Source organism: Cygnus olor, chromosome 1 (assembly GCF_009769625.2).
Source record: "Cygnus olor isolate bCygOlo1 chromosome 1, bCygOlo1.pri.v2, whole genome shotgun sequence".
Lineage (NCBI taxonomy): Eukaryota > Metazoa > Chordata > Aves > Anseriformes > Anatidae > Cygnus > Cygnus olor.
In genome coordinates this window covers 71,245,496-71,263,951 of record NC_049169.1, presented here as the reverse complement: position 1 = coordinate 71,263,951, position 18,456 = coordinate 71,245,496, and the positions used below count along the sequence as shown (strand labels likewise).

General features: G+C 52.2%; 1 protein-coding gene across 1 annotated transcript; it reads left to right on the top strand.

The window, feature by feature from the left end:
• Positions 1-10,379: 10,379 nt before the first annotated feature.
• On the top strand, positions 10,380-14,189 carry CDKN1B (cyclin dependent kinase inhibitor 1B). The gene is made up of 3 exons (XM_040545015.1): positions 10,380-11,367; positions 11,977-12,107; positions 13,292-14,189. Exons 1-2 carry the CDS (start codon positions 10,893-10,895, stop codon positions 12,096-12,098), a joined length of 597 nt encoding a protein of 198 aa, XP_040400949.1. The 5' UTR covers positions 10,380-10,892; the 3' UTR covers positions 12,099-12,107; positions 13,292-14,189.
• The last annotated feature ends 4,267 nt before the right edge of the window (positions 14,190-18,456 follow it).

The following is an 18,456-nucleotide window of genomic DNA, read 5'->3' as shown; positions in this document are numbered from 1 at the left end:
TGAATTTTTTTGTTGTGAGCTGAATTGCTAGTGAAATTGTAATGTCTATGGGGTCCAGGAGGTGGGGGTGGTGGGGCTTTGGAGGCTGGAGACCCAGCCTCCCACAGCTGGGGAGCAGTGTATGCCCATCCTGAGAACCCACCACACTGCCCACCTCTCCTGGCTTGCGATGACTCTCTTGTGCAATATAGGCTGTATCTGCTTACTGCTGCTGGGTTGTGAAAATCTGCAAATAATTGCAAAGTCCGCTGGTTTAATTGGATTGTGGTGTATTTGAACAGATGGGTGAAGTCTTCCAGGCCGCTATTTTCCAGAGTGACTTGGCAGGTGCTTGGCTTTAAGGTGCCCAATCTGAGACACCTTAAAAGTGATGGGTTTCCACAGAATTTTTTGAGAGGCCTCCCCAAACTGAAGTAATCCAAACCACTGACTAATCACCCAGAAAACCCTTGCCTCAGAGCCCTTGAGTTGGGGGAGCTTTCATAGTAGCTCTATGTAAGCCAAACTAAATTCATAAAAATAATACAAGACAACTTAGCACATCATTTTTTCACCAGAAAATTTCAGCAGGAGGCAGTGTGAATATGTATGTGTGCTGGCACTTATACAGAAAGTATAATGAACAAACAAATATTTGTGTATTAAGAGAGAGAGGAAAAGAAAGGCATTTTATTTCATGTGAGAGTTGGCTGTTATTGTTATTTTTAATAAGGTACAAAATGTTAATGTGAAACAGTGTTCCTGTGTACTCTGGCCCTTTTAGCTAAGTACTTGCTGGGGAAAAGAAAGTATCATACTTGACTTTCTGAAGTATATGCTGTTATCACTTGTTAGAGACTAAAAAGGGAAAGAATCAAATTACCTATTAATTAAACACAAACTCTGTAAAACTGTTCAGAGACAAGCAGCCTCCAGGCCCCAAGCTACAGATGTCTGATCCTTGAATGTACAAAAGAAAACCAGTTTATTAGAATTATCATCAGCTTTTTCTACCAGTAATTTGTAGGGAGACAAGAAAGCTGTAGTAGATGTTGCTGTTCTCACTGGAAGATTCCACTAAATCACCCTTGCAAAAAGAAGCAATTTGTAAGAAGAAATAAATGGCTGTTGTAAAATGTTGCTAAGAGTATCCACAGAGGGGGTAGTACCAATCTAAAATCAACTCAATTAAATCAAAACAGTTTTCACAGGCAGAAGAATGATGTAGCTACATAATTTTACTGAAATTATTATTGGGAACCTGACCTTGGAAGTCTAAACAATTACAGTGAAGTTGAGATGTCCTAGTGTCAAAGTCACTCTTGAAAATAGAATATTTGCAGTTATTTGGCTTAATAAAATATTCCCAAATCCTTCTCCAGACCCCATGTTCAGAGCTGGAGCCGGCCCTTCACATGAACAGCCAAACCAGACTTCAGTTCCTGGTAAGAGCACTTCTTGCTACTTTGCTCTGTTGATTAGTTCTTTGTCTGAAACCTTGTGGTCCTGAAGCCATGTTACTGCTTGACAGTTCGGAGCCTTTCATTTCTAGTAAAATGAGCTCCTGGTACCTGTGGGTAAGGAAGAAGTCTCAAAAGGCAGAAGACAATAAAAAGAACGCTGACATTTATTCTTTTGGAAAACTCATCATTTTTAAAACCCTGAAGTGACCTCGCACCCTCAAAGCCATGTACTCATCAGAGCCTAGCCTCCTCCTCCCCACCAGGCACCCCAAGAAGGCTTATTGCCAACCATCTTCTAGAGCATTAGACATAGGTTTCAAAGGTGTTTAGACACCTGAATGCCTTTGAGGAGTTGGCCCTGAGTTCTCAGCAGGCTTAATTTGGCCTGGTGGGTGGCTGACTAGCCTCTTTTGATTGCTGAGTGTTGAGAGTTGTTTATTATTATTATTATTATTATTATTATTATTATTATTATTATTTCTAACTCTGAGGCTGAGCAAGCCGACCGCAGCAGGAAGTGATGGGAATCTGATGGAAGGGTCTAGCAAGATCTAATAGTTTGCTCTGAAGACTTGCAAGGAACATGTTAGAAAGGGCCCTCACTGGCCTAAGAAGTCTGTGTGTTTGCAGGTTCCCAGGGCTGTCTTGAAGCCCTGTGGGCTCAAAGAAGCATTCAGGCATCCACAAAGCCAAAAGGGCTTGGATTATTGTTATTGTTATATTTTTGTTCAATGTGGGAGAAGAGCAAGTGAATTCTATGAGGTTGCACATGGTTTGCTAGAACTAGAGGCCACCACAAATAGAAGAACTTACTTTAGGACCTCATTGTGGAGATCTGAGGAGCAGTTACTGAGTGAAACCATAGCTCTTGCTGCTTCTGTGATTTCCCACGTATTTGTTGCAAAGCTGGGGTAAGGGGTAATAGCAGAAAAGAAAATAGTGGATAATGTCTTTCCAGTCAGGCATATTTTGCTTTGCTAGAGCATTCAGAAAGAGAATCCCAATTATAAGCATGCTCAGGTGCTATATAGCTAAGTTAGAAAACACCTTCAGCCCAATTTTATTTCAATAGGATTTGGAAATCTAGTGTGTGTGCTGGAAATCAGGCCTAAAGAGCTATAGCACAGCATGAAGCCACATAGTTTTCATGGCAAATAAAAGCTGAACCTTCATATTGTGGGTGAAAAAACACTGCTAACTCTGGTTATTTTATCAAGCCTTGAGATATTTGGTGCCTTTGTGGAAGTCACCTCCCCTAAAGCAAGGTGTTTTTGTGAATATGAACCTGAAACAATATCTATGTATTTCTAGCACTTGCAGCTGTGGCAAAAAGCTGGAATACAGGACTCTTCATGGGCTTCAGCATGCAAAGTAAATGAAAGCCTCGCAGTATGATTTGAGCTAGGCTGCTGGTTTTGATGAGGACTGGCTCATGTATTTTGAGTATAATTTCCCATGCTGGGGAGGAGCTGTCTGAATTTCTTGCTTTTCTCAGGGCACTGCAGCAAGAGTAGAGTCAGGGTGGTTGGTCTGGATACCTGAACTGTAAATATCTAGAGTGAAGGGGCTGTGTTTCACCCTGGCCTCTTTCATTATAAGCTGTGGTTCATCTTTGCCGCTCAAGAAAACTATTAAATATACGCTACAATATTTGCAATGCTTACTTTGTCCTTTGCAAACTCTTTTGAGCAGTTTTTCTCAAAAACTCTTTCAAACTAGAGATAACAAGGTGACAAACCCTTTAAAGTGATGCTTTCAGGTACTTGTCTTTGAACAGAACTCCCAGTTTAGCTGCTGGCAGCCAGAACAAAGGAAGCAACAAGGCAGCTTGTTAGAGTCAAAAAACCACAGCAGATTAGGCCCCTGCCACAAGAAATGTTTAACTGTTTATGAGGGAAGCACAGGACAAATACATGTAAATAAAAAGGACTCTCTTTCTCCATCTTTCTCATACACAACTGAAATGATGGCCTGAGTGAAGGAAGAGAGCATTTTGTAACAGACTGGCTTCTCTAAAATAATATTTGCCTTTCTGTGTGCCAGCTTGCTCTACTATTTCAAGCATGGCTGATTTAGAGGGAAGCGATGCACCAGGGGCAGCCCGTTGGTGGCGGGGCTGGCCAGGCTGCTGACCTGGCACAACTCCTGCTGCTACGGGTGGTGGTGCAGGAGCTGGCGCTTCAGGAGGAGCAAGGAGCACAGCTACACGCAGCTGGGCCAGGAGCTCTTAGAGGGCTGAGAGAAGGGGAGGGATCCTTCTGAACGTGTTATACAGGTTGCTTATGAGAGGATCTTCTTAGAAGAAATTATTTTTCTTCTAAGTGGAACCCCCAAAAAGAACACGTGATTCCAATGTGGGACCATTGGTATGAAGAGGTCCTTTTTCTTTTATCTTGAAGCGTCTGTCACCTACCTCATACTGATTTTTCTTGTTGCCAGAGACTTGCAGAATCAATTTACAATCTTTCTCTGTAATAACGTCATGTTTCTGTAGGTCAAACAAAACCTGGAGCTGTATAATTCCCTTGCTGGGTTTATTAACACAAACAAGGTGTGGTAAGCTTGAAATGTAATTGTTACTGTTATATTTGTAATTACCCTAGCACACAGAGACCTTGCCTGAGATTGAAGTCCCGCTGTACCAGGATCTGTGCAAACAGAGCATTTCTAACAGCTGAAAGTCTAAACAAACAGGAAAAGGGAGAGAGGAGAAACATGGGTGACTAGTTGCAGCAGTGTGAATAACATGACCCAGGAAAGCCAGAACCAGAACTCAGAGCTACAGCCCTGATTGTACTTAGTTACTTAATGCCACCATTTTGCTATCTGAGATGGGTCATCTCCCTTAAAGGGTTTAGAAAGTGGCCAGACCAGTTCCTCTGTTTATATAAGGAAGATGTTTGTAGACCTCTTGATCCCAAAGCAATTAATATAGCCCATAGGGGGAGAAAAAGGAAGAAAAAAAAATAAAAAAAGGCTAGATTCTCATGTAAATGGCACCCTGAGTGCCTAAAAATTGTTACAGATGTTTTTGTGTAGGGTTATTTTTCTGGTGAGTGGCCTCTCTGTGGTCAGTTGTAAGCATCACATTTACATAGTTACGTATTTCTGAAAAAGCCTATTGCATAAAGTTGGGATCACACCAAATGAAAACAAAACACAACACTAACAAAAAAAGCAAGCTCTTCCAGCAACGTTCAGTAACTGAGTTAGAGGTTAGTGCTGCGTTCTGGAAAAAAAAATTCCAGGCACCATATGATTTCATGCACTAAAAAATTTTAAACATTTCAGAGGAACATAACATATGACATAGGGTGCTTTTATTTAATGAATGACTTTAAAAAATGGGGCCAGTGTCCCTTCTCACAGATGTACATCCTGTGCCAAGAGCGTTGCTGTACAATGTGTCATCACTTGGGAACCTAAAGAATTGTACTTGAGAAAACATTGCTACAAAATATCATCCCCTTCCCAGAAAGGTTCACTTCAGGCTTTGTAGAAAAACAGAACAACTCATTTCCACTGAATATAATTCATCTATTGAGAAACTTTCTTAAAGGCATAGGTTGTTGAGCAAGTGGCTGGAAAACTGTTTAATCTCATAGTAACAATAATAGTCCATCATTATTATTACTACTTAGCTCTTGCATAGCGCTCTCCATCCTCAGAGGATTTTACAAACATGAAGCAGTTCATCTTCGCAGCACCCCAGTGAGGTGGGAAAGTGCTATTAGCCCCTTTGCAGGATCTGTGCAGGGGTGCCTTCTCCCTGAAGTGTTTTGCCTGAGTGGGGCTTTTCTTCCTCACTTTAAACGCTATGTTTTCTGCTTCTGGCCAGCCTGAGGTAGAGCTACTGTGGAGACAAGACCCTTCAGTTTTACCATAAACGTCAGCCCTGAGTCTAGAGGGCTTTGTCCGATGTATTTGTACCTCAGAGTATTTTATATGATTGGCACTGTGGCTGGGAGGAAAGGAAAGGGGAAATGGGGAAGGAAAAAGGGTAAGGAGAAATGAGTAAGGAAAGAGAATGGAAAATGAAAGCCAGGAGGCTGTTTAGCTGCCATGAGAAGCCTCTAGTTAAGATGCTCATGCAAGCAACTTGCTGTTTGAGCAAAGCGGCAAGTGATACGTGATGTATAAATGGGAACTCATTACAGATGGAGCTACGCTGGCTCAAAAATGCTTTTGTTCAGATGATGCGTTTTGTTTGGAGAAATTAGACCAGTTTACAGCAAGGAATTGTTTTACTGATTTAAACCTCATCTCCACAACAGCATTGTTCACTGGGGTAACTAAACACAAGGGTGTATGTGTATTTATTTTTGGGGACTATAACTGAACGTCCTCTTAAGAGTTTATCACCCAGAGGGATGCATTGCTGCTGCCTTTAGGATGCTCCCAGCATCAACTGCTTCAAGAGCAGTACAAGTTCTGTCTCTCATTGTGTGCTCAGGAAAAAAAAAAAGGCGGGGGGGGGGGGGTTGGGGGGGTGAGGGGGGGGGGGGGGTTGAGCCCTACCAGGAGATTCTTTCCCAAGATAAAACCAGGATCATTCAGAAGAACCACTCCTTTAGCAGGTCAAGGGGAGGATGGTGACCAGTGGAGAGCTGCTGTAGCTCCAGAGGGAAAAGAATGAGTTACTCTGAGTGCTAATAATTTAAGCTGGATCTTCCACAGACGTAACAGTTTGTATAACCTGCCCTTAGGCACAGTGGGACGGCCCATCCCCTTTCCCTAGCTCTGACAGATTACCCACTTTTCAAAAGACCTCCCTTTAAGGACACCCCTCTGCACTGCCCCCAGTCAGGGTCCTCTCAGGGACTCGAAAATCACCTGGACCATTCCTCACCCCCTGAGATGCCACCCAGGACTTGTGTCAGAGCCCCCATCCCGGGGCGAGCCGCCCTCCTCCTGCAGCGAGGGGAGCAGAGCCCGGTGCGGCGTGGGGCACCCTCAGAGCAGGGACCCCCAGAGCATCCCCAGCGCTGCTGGCGGCTGGGGGGGAGGCCGGGCACACCGGCTCTGGCCTGATCTCTGTCCTTAGGCTCCCTCTAGAGTTTACAGCGACCGAGCAAAAGGTCTTCATCTCCGCTTGGCTGCATCCTCCCGTTGCAGTGCGGCCGCATCCAGGCTCCTGCCCGCAGCAGGGCAGCGGGAGCGGCTGCTGGCAGGGATGCTGCTGGCAGGGATGCTGCCCGCCGGGCTCCGGCACCCTTCCCTAATGCTGAACTCTAACCCTGCCCATGAGGAGCCCGTTAAGCATCTCAGGAGTATCCCCAAGGCGCCCAAGTAAATTTTCCTGGGGTCTGTGGCTCTAGCATTGTGACAGCCTCGTCCCAGGTCTCTGGAAGAAGTCAGGGTTTTGCCAGAAAAAGCAGAGGTGGTATGGGAACAGCATCAGCTCAGTGGCAACTGAGGTGGGGGAGAACTCCCCGAAGCCCCCAGCTTCCTCCTGACGGGTCACCCCATGCTCTCGCCTTCCCCATCCTCAAGCCGGGACGGCGCGCCCCGTGGGGTGTTATTCCCAGCCCACCGGCTGCTTGCGAAGGAGCGTGGAGAGCCCCAGGTCACCCCCCCCGCTGCGTGCGGCTCGGATGCGCCTTGCCGTTTCGCCTGACAGCCTTATAAAGTGCTCGGAGAGGAGGGTGGCCAGGAGGAGGGCGGGAAGCCTGCCTGAGCGGTGCTGGAGGGGAGAAAAACAGCCGGCAGCTCTGCCCGTGGAGAAGCTCAGACACGACGGGGGGAGCAGGGCACCGGGGGGAGCGGGGACGGGGCGTTCACGGGGCTGAGAGGAGCCAGGACATCCTCGCACGGACCTCCCTGGGAACACCCCTCCCCGGGTCACTCCTCCGAGCCCGCCGCTTGTTCTCCTTTGGGTTTATTCGCCTTTCCCTCTTGCAGTCCCCTCTTCCGAGCTTTTCACCAGCTGCTTCTTCAGCTCCAGAGGCGACAGGGGGAGGAAAAGCGGCCACCTCGACGGGAGCCGCCCGGAGCTCGCCCCCCGCCTCATTCCCGGCGCCGCCTCCCCACAGCCCCCCAGGCCGGGCTGCTGTGCCCTCCTTTTGCAAGACGATGGCGCTCTCATCTTTCTGCATCCCTCCTCCGGGGCTCTATAGTATTTTTTCACGCTTCGCTGCTACTACGGGCAGACGCCTGCCTCTCTCGCGATTTGCTGCGGCCATCGGGGGTGCCTGACTGTAAACAAAACACTTTAGATCATGGCAAGGTCGCTGCAGACACAGCCTTTCTCCTTCGCAGCCGCCGCGATTTAAGGTGGATTGCCTCCGACCGGGGGGGGGGGGGGGGGGGGGGGCAGCAACGCGAGGGCCGCGGTCCCCGAGTGCGGCTGCGCTGATTTATTTTTTATTTTTTTCCCCCTTATTTTGTTCACAAGGTGTCCTCCCGGCCTCCTCCCAGTCCCCCGGGCGCTGTGGCTCCCCTCCTTCGGAGGGCACAGCCCTTGATGGAGGAGAAGGAGCAGCCAGATAAGCCAGTAGCGGACCGCTCCCCTTTCCTTCTTTCTCTTCCAGCAGTGGCAACATGTCTTTAGTTACTCATTTTCAACATACTTGTACGGCAGTAGCATCATCTGGGGGCTGAGTGCCAGGCCCCTGTGCTAGGGGCTGTATAAAGAGAACAAAAAAGAAGGTCCTTGTCCCACAGGAACTTGTTTCTTCTTTTCCAGATGCTACAGACAGATAAATCAGTGCTCTTTGCTGCTGCAGTCATGTTCCTGTTTGTTTACTTGTGAGGCTACACGGTCTTTACCAATGCTTGCACCCCATTATTGCCATCATCAATCATTGCCATCATTATTATATGATTTTGTACTCTGGTACACTGCCACAATCCTACCAGCAAGCAGCTTGCCTTTCTTTTCCGGACTTGGGGTCAGGCAGTGACTCCCAGCAAGCCAGGGACCAGAGAGTGGGAACTACTCACATGAGAAAGTTCCAGAAGGTTACCAGTTGGCACTGCTGCAAGACGGCCCCCGTCAGCACCGTGAGCCCTGGGCATCTTCAGGAGCCCCACGACATATTTTGTAGATTGCCTTCCTAGTATACACCCCCGCTCCTGTACTGATCAATACACGAATGAAATGTCCCACACCTGACAGAGAAAGTGGAAGAGAATTTTGAAATGGCACTTCCTGGCTGGTGCCTATGAAAATCAAAGACAGGAAAGCCTGGAGAAAGGAAGAAGAAATCCTTCAAATAAAGCAGATGAATAGGCCTCACTTTGCCAGCTCATGCAGCTTTATCATAGAGTTGCAACTTCAAAAAAAAAAAAAAAAGTCTAACCTCCTGCAGACATGAGAATGTCAGTTTTAATTTTCTGTAAGTGGATTGCTAGATTTTGTGGTTGCTGAGAGAAGCTGGAAAACAACTTCTGAGCGCTAAAAATCCCGGCAAACAAAGAAAAATAACATGGCTAATATTTTATTTCAACCTTGTGGTTTTAAAACCCATCTCATTTTTATTCTTCTTTTTTGGCTGCGCATATCATTGCTGGAACCAGGGACTGGCCGTACTGAGATCGCTTGGGCGAGGGGGCTGAGCAAGGGCCAGGGGCCTCTGCCTAGGGGCTGATGGAGGCAAGCAGAGTGCTGAGGCCTGGTTTTGAGTGTTGTGAGCTGGTTTTGTTCCCTTTACAATATTTGCAGAGTTTAGCTCACTGGCTAGCAAAAGCAACTGCATTGTAGGTTTGGGTGGCCCATCGCAACTGCAGACCCCAACCCAGATGGTGTGTGTGTGTGTGTGTCTGTTGTGCGTGAGCACAGCACGGGGCAGAAGCTCGCTATCTTCAAGGCCACACCAGTTGACTCTTCTCTCAGCCAGTTGAACCTGGTTGTGCTGGCCCTGGCTTGCTGAGGTAGCTTGCTGCTGGTGCAGCCCCCCAGAACCAGTATCCCAAGGTGGTTGTGTCTGACCTTGCCAGATGGCCTGGCGTGAAGGGTCTCCAGTCCTCCTAGCCACCTGGGCCCTGGGAAAAGCCCAAACCTCCAGCACCTGCAAGCAGCCCCAGTGTCCTGCAACGTGCCGAGGGGGCTGCCCAGCCCACCGAGGGAAGGTGGCAGTGGGAAGGGGCTACAGCCAAGGATGGGATGGAGGAGGATGCTGCGTTGCTCTTATCTCCAGTGTGCCTGCTGCAGCTATCCAAGGAAGCAGCTCAGAAAATCCCTGGCTGCGACTCTTGGCTCGCCTAATCTTCAGAGCACACAAACAGGGCTAAAACAAAGGCTTTCGTTTCCTTCCCTCTGCTCGCCGAGGTCTGAAATCCCTGCGGAGGCTTTCTAGGGCCATTTCCACACCTTAATGGTCCTTCCTCTGCCGGGCAGACAGCAAGAGGCGATCCCTCCCTCGCTCCTGGTGACCGGGCTCCGTGATGGGACAGGGGTCCCGGGGGGTCCTGCTGCTGTCTGTGATGGGACGGGCGTCCCGGGGGGTCCCGGGTCCCGCTCCCGTCTGGGGGCTGCCCTGAACTCCTGACGGGCAGGGGGGGGGGGGGGGGGAGGCCGGGGCAAAGCAAAGCTCCGGGCGCTATGAAGACCGAGCCAAAACGTAGCTAGCTGCCACCATTACTCCAGGCCCGGCGGCCGAGCAACAGCATTTTTCTTTCTTTCTTTCCTTTTTTTTTTTTGTGTGGGGGGCACGAGTTTCGCCGTGCCTGGGCTTTGCGGGAGGACAGCGGTCGGGCTGGGCTGGGCTGGGCTGCGGTGCACAGAGCCGTGCCGTGCCGGCGGCCTCCATCGCGCCGGCTTCTCCCCGCCCCACCGAAGGGAGGCAGCGGAGCCGGGGCCACCTTTAGGGCCGGCGGCGGCGGCGAGGTAGGGCCGCGCCGACGGGGCGGTGCCCGGCGCCCTAACCAATGGCTCGGCTCCGCTGTTTAAATAGACTCGTCCTGTCAATCATTTTCTCCTTCGTCAACCTCCCTTCAATCGCCATATTGGGCAACCGAGAAAAGGGCTCGTCTCGCCCGGGGTTTTTTTCCCCCCCTCTCGCCCTTTTTTACTACGCGGCCGCGGGGAGAGCGGCGGGGCCGGGCGGCCGTCGGGGGGACAGCGCGGAGCTAGGGCCGCGGAGGGAGGGACGGACGGACGGAAGGAGGGAGGGAGGGAGGGCAGCAGCACTCCCTGCCCGCCTGCCTGCCTGCCTGCCTGCCTGCTGCACGCTCCCTGCGCGCCCCCTGCGCGCTCCCCGCCCGCCTGCGCGCTCCCCCGTGCGGCTCTCGACCCGCCCGGGCTCCTCGACGGCGGCCGTCGGGGCTGCGGCGCCTGGGGCAGAGCCTCTCCGCCGCTCCTCCGAGGGCGAGCGGGGCGGCGCGGAGAGAGGAGGAGAAGCTGCGAGCGCCGAGAGGTGAAAGGCGGAGAGCAGGAGGAGGAGAAGGAGGAGGAGGAAGGGGGAGCAGCGAGAAAAACAAGCGCCGACAGAAGAAAGAGGCCGGGGGGAGATGTCAAACGTACGCATTTCTAATGGGAGCCCTACCCTGGAGCGCATGGAAGCCCGGCAGTCGGAGTACCCGAAGCCGTCAGCCTGCAGGAACCTCTTCGGGCCGGTGAACCACGAAGAGTTAAACAGGGACTTGAAGAAGCACCGCAAGGAGATGGAGGAGGCATGCCAGAGGAAGTGGAATTTCGATTTCCAGAATCACAAGCCGCTGGAAGGCAGGTACGAGTGGCAAGCTGTGGAGAAGGGGAGCTCGCCCGAATTCTACTTCAGACCCCCGAGGCTACTCAAAGCTGTCTGCAAGTCCGCCGGCCACCAGAGCCTGGATGTAAACGGGAATTGCCAAACCGTGATTTTTGTCGGTTCTCAGGGAATCTCAGAGGACACTCACTGTGTAGATCAAAAGACTGCTCTTTCTGAAAAGCAGACGGACTTTGCAGAGCAGTGCACTGGGCAGAGGAAAAGACCTGCCACCGACGGTAACGTACCCTTTGGGGCGCTTTTCCCTGCGTGCCCTGCCAGTGTCAGCGCCACTTGTGGCCCCACCGCGGGGGGCTGTGCCCCACTGGGTGCCGGCCTGGGCCCCCCCGCCTCCCGACGCCTCCAAAAGCCCAGGCGCTGTTTGCAGCCCCGGGATGTGTTTTTTTTTTGGGGCGGGGTTGGGGGTGTCCCACGATAGGTGGGAGCCGGCGGCTGGTTTGCGAGCGAAAGCCCCTCCGTGGTAATAACGCTCCGTGCCCCCCAGCCGCCCCTCTGTGGGCATGGGGTGAGGAGAGGGGAAGGGGTGGGAGCTCGCAGCACCACGGCAAGCACTGACAGGGATTGGGACAGACCCAGGAAACTCTTGTCCCTTACCTAGAGGAGCACCCCTTCCTCCCCCCCCGGCCTCTCCCCCGAACGCAGCCCAATGTTGGCATCGGGCTGCGGGGATGTGCGGGAGTGACCCCCCGCTGCCCATCCAGCCCCCCCCCCCCTCCTCCCCCGCCCCCCCCCGGCTAGCGAGCAAACATCTGGCAGGAAAATATTTTAATATCAGTGTTCCCCCCCTCCCATCATTCCCCCCTCCGTTTTTGATTTTCCCCTCCTAGATTCCTCTCCTCAAAATAAAAGAGCCAACACAACAGAAGAAGAGGTTTCAGAAGACTCCCCCAGTGCCAGTTCAGTGGAGCAAACACCCAAGAAATCAAGCCCGAGAAGACATCAAACGTAAACCGTTTAGGTAGGTTCCCTTTATGGTCTCAGTGTTAGGATGAGGCTGTGGGAAGGAAGGGGTGAGCAAGTGGCCCCCCTGCTGGACCTGGGGGTTTGGGGTCCCTCCGGCACGGCTGGGGTGGGGGGAGCTGCATGGAGCAGGGGCTGGCTGGGGGGGGTGGGAGGCGCAGGGCTCCCAGCAGCCTTTGAAAAGAACAAAACAAGGGCGAAGCGCAGCAGCGCCGGGCCCCCAGCCGTCACCAGGGCAGGGGGCGGCGGTGGGAGCCCACCCCCGGCCCCCCGACCTGTGCGCCCCCCGCCCTCCTCGCTGCCCTGCTCCTGCAACCCTCCCCGGCCATCCCCAGACGCGCTTGGGGCCGTGCCGGGGCAGGACTGGGGTCTCCAAGGGGGCCGGTGGGTGGTGGTAGGTGGGGGGGCCCGGGGGGTGCCCCCTCCCGGGGCGTTTTGGCCCCCTTGCCCCTGCGCTTGGCAGCCACCTTCCACCCGGGAGAGCTGGGGTCGAGAAAAGCGGGCTTCAGCGGGAGGCTGGGCACTCTGGGGCCTAGTTAAGCAAGCGGCTTGTTTTTTTCTTATTTTTTTTTTTCCGGTTGTTTTGGTTTGGCTTTAGGCGCTGGCAAAGGGGTGAATTTGCAGGGAAGGGAGCGGGTTAATGGGAGCCGAGCTTTTTTTTTTTTTTGTGTGTGTGTGTGTGTGTGTGTGCGTGCGTTGTTGTTGTTTTGTTTTAATGCGAGGGCTTGGGGCAGAGGGACTTGGTAAATTGCGCCGGCGGTTGTTTCAGAGCCGAGGTTCGGAGAGAGGTTCACAAACACGGTCTGCGATTGTGCAGAAGAGATTAAGCTGTAAAGCAGAAGTTGCAACAAATTAGTCCTGCTGGGGGGAGCACGGCTGCGTGCGGCCCTATGCAAACACCGCTGCCCCCGCCCGCTTGGCCTTTGGGCTTTGGTTTTTTTTCGGGGCGAGGGGACGCTCGGCGGCTCCGGCAGCGGCCCGCAGGACGGCGGCGGCCCCGCAGCATCCCGGCGGCGTGGCCCCGACGGGGCGGCCGGGACCCGCCCGGGCAGTGCCTTCCCGCCCCGGGGGGCCGCGGTGGTTTGAACCGGTTGCGCCCCCCCGGCGGCCGCCGAGGGAAAGGATCCCGTTTGTTTGGGCCGTTTCTAAACGTCTTCTCGCCGTCTTCTTCCCCTGTGGCAGAGCAGAGAAGGCGCGGTTCCTTGTTCATCGGGTGCCTCGGGAGTCGGTGAAGTGAGGAAGACGTAAAGGCGTAGCAGAGAGGAGGATACATATCGTCGAGCTCCATGGGATGGAGGTCCTGTACAAGCACTGAAAAAACAACAACAGAAAGCAAGACAAAAAAAAAAAAAGGCAAACAATAACACTAAAATTTTAGGCACTCTTAAAAGACCTGCCTCTAAAAGCATTGGATGTAGCATTGTGCAATTAGGTGTTTCCTTATTTGCTTCATTGTACTACCTGTGTATATAGTTTTTACCTTATGTAGCACATAAACGTTATTGGGTGGGGGGAGGGAGTGGAAGAGGGCGACTGATTGGAACTTGCTTTCACAATCTAGCAAGCAAAGAAATGTATGAAGAGGAGCAGTGTAGGCTTTTTATTACTTAAAGATGTATTGTCCCTTTAAGTGGGTCCACCGCCGCTTTTTTTTTTTTTTTTTTTTTTTTTCCCTGAATGTACCATCGTGGTAATGCTGCTTACAGCAGATTGTTACGGGCCGCTTGTGAAACTTCTTCCTACGTTAAGCTGAAGAGGTGGGAGCTGCGATGATTCCGTTATGTGGTAGCAAAGGTTTCCCTTCCACCGACCTCAAATCCCTGAGAGCAAATTTGAATGCCTGTAAACTCCTGGAAATTCATCCTGTTTGTTACATCGCCTGTTTTTTTTTTTTTTTTAATTATTATTTTTTTGAAACTAATATGGAGGGCTTTTGCTCTGAATCTAGAATGTTGTTTCCTGATCTGACCCACTTCCCAAAGTGCTTGTGTGTGAGGGAAAGGGATACTACATCTTTAAACAGTATTTCTACATTGCCTGTGTACCTGTATGTAAAAATAAAAGGAAAGTTTGAAGTGTACTTGTGTACATAACTCTGTAAAGACACTGAGAAATTATACTAACTTATTTATGTTAAAAGATTTTTTTTTAATCTAGAAAACAATATTTTTCCCCATAAAGCCAAAGTGGCATGTTTTTGTGCATTTGTAAATGCTCTATTTGGTAGACTTTTTAGTTGTTTTTTTTTTCTCCTTTTTTTTTTCCCTGGTAATTAATATGGCTATGCTTAAAGGATTGCAGACTGAGCCAATTTAATATTTTTTTTTTGTAATGTGTGGGAAAAAAAAATCCAGATTGATACTGTTTCACATCGAGCAATCAATAAAGAAAACTGCCATATATAAGAAATATGTTCTTCATTAGTGTGTGCTTCCACCTCACTCTGCCTGGCACAGGAGGAAATTAGCTTGCTTCAAGAAAGAACAGCGAGGTTCCTTGGGGTATCTCTTCCTGTGGCTTGAGCGCAGGTGAAAATAAGGGATCCGGCTCCAAGCGCCCTGCTATCATTGCTCCCCCGTGAGAGCTGGGAAGGACGTGCCCTCACCATTACAAATAGTGGAATTTCCTCTGCCACTTTTTTTTTTTTTTAGGGAAAAAATGATGTAGCTCAAGATACTTATTTTGCCGTTGACTCTGAGAGACCTCAACGGTGAGCCCAAGCTCTTTCTTCTCCGAGACGGCGGTCCCCAAAGCCGCGGCTTCACGCCGGGGCCGTGCCAGCGGCGTGTCCCCCCCCCCCCCCCCCCCCCCCAGCCGCTTTCACCCCGAAAATCTGGCGTGGCTGGCTGGTCTCCCCGCAGCTTTCCTGCCTCACTAAGATGGCGCCTCGCACGCCCCTGGCCCAGCAGATGCTGCTGCACACTCCGCAGCCCCCGGCCCCACCGCCGCTCCTGGGATGCGCGGGGATGCGCCCGGCGTGGGAGCCCCTCGCCCCCCGCTTATCCTCCCCCATCCCCATCCCCATCCACGGCCGGTCCCCGTCGCTCCTCCGGCTCCCGCAGAGGGGGTGACGCCGGGTTTGGGGGGCGCGCAGAGGGGCTGTCCCGCTCCATCTCCACGGCCAGCAAGGTGCGGCGTCCCGTGTCCACCCTCCCCCCCCCCCCCCCCCCCGAGGCGTTTTCATCCGGCGAAAAATAAATAATGAGGCGCAAATAAATAAAAAGGGGGCGGGGGGGGGGGGGAAGCCCTGATCGAGTCTCGCCCAGCCCTCGCTCGGGTCCTCCCCGCCCCCCCCGTGCCCCCCCTCCCGGTGCAACGCGATCCTGTTGTTTATCCCGGCCGCGCCTGGCTTCGCCCTCCCTCCGAAACCTCCCCGAAAACACTGGGGTGTGCTGGCCCGCGGTTGGGGAGGCATGGGGGGAGGGGCCCGCGTCCCCGCGCCCCCACCCCTCCGCCTCAATCTCAGCCCCCCGACTCGGGCAGATGCCCAGGACGAGAGGGGACGGGCAGGGCCATGTTTCCATCGGCGTTTTCCTCCTCCGGCTGCAAAGGATCGCTGAACACCCTGCCCTCCGCCCTCCCCCCGCATCCCGTTCCCCTCCCCCAGTTTGCCTCCAGGTTGCCCCAAAAGAAGGCGGGGCGTGGGGGAGGGCGAGGGGTGCGTGCTGGATTCTCGGCCGGTAAACTGAAAAAAATCCTCGCGAAATTAAAAAAAAAAAAAAAAGGATTCCCCCCCAACACGAACAAAGTGCTCATGATGGAAAACAAACAGCGGCGCCTTCCCGAGCCAGCCTATCCCAGCCACCAGCGCAAGCGAAACCTCCCCTCGCAGCCACCGCCGGCCGGGTGGACGTGGGGAGGCGGCGGGGGGCCGGGGGAAGCCCCCCGGGAAGGTGGGGGTGAGGGTGGTGTTGAGGTGCAAGGGCAGCGCTTTGAGCCCCCGGGCTGAGGCACGGTGCCCTGTGGGCAGCCCCTGCGACCAAATACGTCACCTTAGTATTTATTTTATTTTGTTCATTTTCTTTTTTATTTTCTTTTTGTTAGTTTTCTTTTCAAATTTTATTTTTTCATTTTTTTTTAATTATTATTATTATTATTATTATTTTTTTTCTGATGGCTGCTGGGGCTTTTCTCCTCGCCCTCCCACTTTCACCTGGGGCCGCGCCCGCCCCGCTCGCACCACCCCGGGGGAGCGGCGCCGGTCTCCCGCCCCCGCCCGCCCCGGCCCCTCGCCCTCCCCCCCCCTGCGGCGGCTCCGCCTCCTCCCCCGAAGTGAGCCTCGAGGGACCGAAAAAAAATATTTAAAAAAAAAATAAAAAAAAATCCCCACCGGGGAATGGGGAGCGGGGGCGGGGGCGGGGGCGGGGGGTCCCTTCCCCCCGGTTGTTGTTGCGGAGGGGCCGGGCGGCGGCGGAGCCTCCGCGGGAGGAAGCGGGGGGGGAGGGGGGGAAGGTTTAAGGTGGCGCTGGGCTTGCTGGAGCGCCATCCCCAGTTGAGCCGAGCCGGGCCAGTCCAGTGCAGAGCGGGATTTTTTTTTTTTTAATTTTATTTTTATTTTTTGGTAATTTTATCCCCTCCCCCCATCATCTTCCCTATCTTCGCGTTTCCCCCTCGGGCGGCTGGAGGCAACCTTGCCCCGCCGCTCCCGGGCCCGCCGAGTTTGGGGAGTGGGTGCTGGTGATTTGGGGTCGGGGGGTGGGGGCGGGGCGGGCCGGCCGCACTTTGTGCGAGCCGGGCGCCCTCCCCGGGTCCCGCCCCGACTGATGCAATAGGCGCGGTCGCCCCGTCTGCCTCGCGGGGGCGCGCGCGCTCGCAACGCACGCGCCCGCCTGCCCCCCCCCCCCCCCCCCCGCGCCGCACGTACCTGCACTCGTGCGCGCTCCCGAGTGGACGCGCGTGCACTGCGCCAAATAACCCCCCCGCGCCCCCCAATACCGCCCGAGGGGGCTCGGGGCTGTGTGTGTCTGTGGGGCGCTCTGCGCCACTCCCAGGCGACCACAGCGGCAAAAAGGGGGCCTGGGCCCCCCCCTTGGGACAGGGGGGTGGTGGCCTGGCGCACAGTTCATCCCTGCCTGGTGTGCTGGGGGTAACCCCAAAAGCACCCACAGCCCCCAAAGCACCCACAGTTGGGTGCCGAGGGCTCAGTTTCCCTTTCCGGGGTGTGTTAGGTGGGGAGCGGGTTTGGCCACTGCAGCCCCATGGGGTGTGGGTTTTAGGATTCAATTTGGGGAGAATGTATGTGTGGAGCTGGCTGGGCTATACACACCACAGAAGGGGTTTGTTTTCCCTTCCCTAAACCTGTGTATCCACTCTGCCAGGGGAGAAGGAGGTGACCGGATCCTCAGCAGGAGGTCATAGACCTGAGCAGGGCTCATGGGAGACTTTGGGCTGGAAGAGCCACTATTGGTGCATCCTCAACACCAGGGTTAACACCCACCAATTTTCAAATGATATTTTCATCAAATCGTGAAAGCACTGAAAAATGAAGCTTTCGGCTGTCTGTACCAACTGTGAAGCTTCAGCTGACCAAACCTGAAGAAACACTGAATGTCATTGTTTTCAAAACAAAATATCCTGCTTCAGGAATATCAGCATGTTTTCTTTCAGCATCTTTTGATATTTTGATATTTTCATCTTTCCATTTTAAAATGTCCTTTTTTTTTTTTTTTTTAATTTAAAAAGCACTCTAGTATTTTAATTTACCTTTTTTTTTTTTTAGTACCACCAAAAGAAAATTTTCACAGTAGAACAGCACGAACAAAATGTCTAGTCTGGTCTGCAATAAAATAACTCGATTATATTGTATGAATTGTTTTGCTCTGTCTCCAAATGAGATTTTGTCTGCTTTGATTTTAAAGGAAAAACATTGAAGACTCTCTCTCTCTCTCTCTTTTTTTTTTTTTTTAATATTGTTTTTTTTCCCCATTGCTTATGTTTGGTTTACTTGCTGAGCCAAAGACAGGCATTTTTCACACTGGTCAGGTAGTATCTGCAGTCGTGGTTTGCCATGTTTCACTCAAACGTTTTTTTTTCACTAGGCCATCTCCCTGATTCAGGGAGCTTGCATGTGTTTCCTCTCCCTGCCTGATTGCTGCCTAGCCCACATCAATCATTGCAAGGCTCAAAATTATGCAAAAAAATCTACTTTACTTAAAAGGAAGGCAAATTTATCTTTTCCTATATTGATTTGGCTGCTGATACAAAAAGCACAGCTGCCTAAATATAAATCAGCATCCAACCATCCGCTCTTCCCCTGTGCCTGCCTGAAGAAAACAAAACACAGCCGAGGGCAGTTAAAAAAATGCCCTGAAAGGAGGTTACTGGTGATGTAGAAGAAGCACTAATCA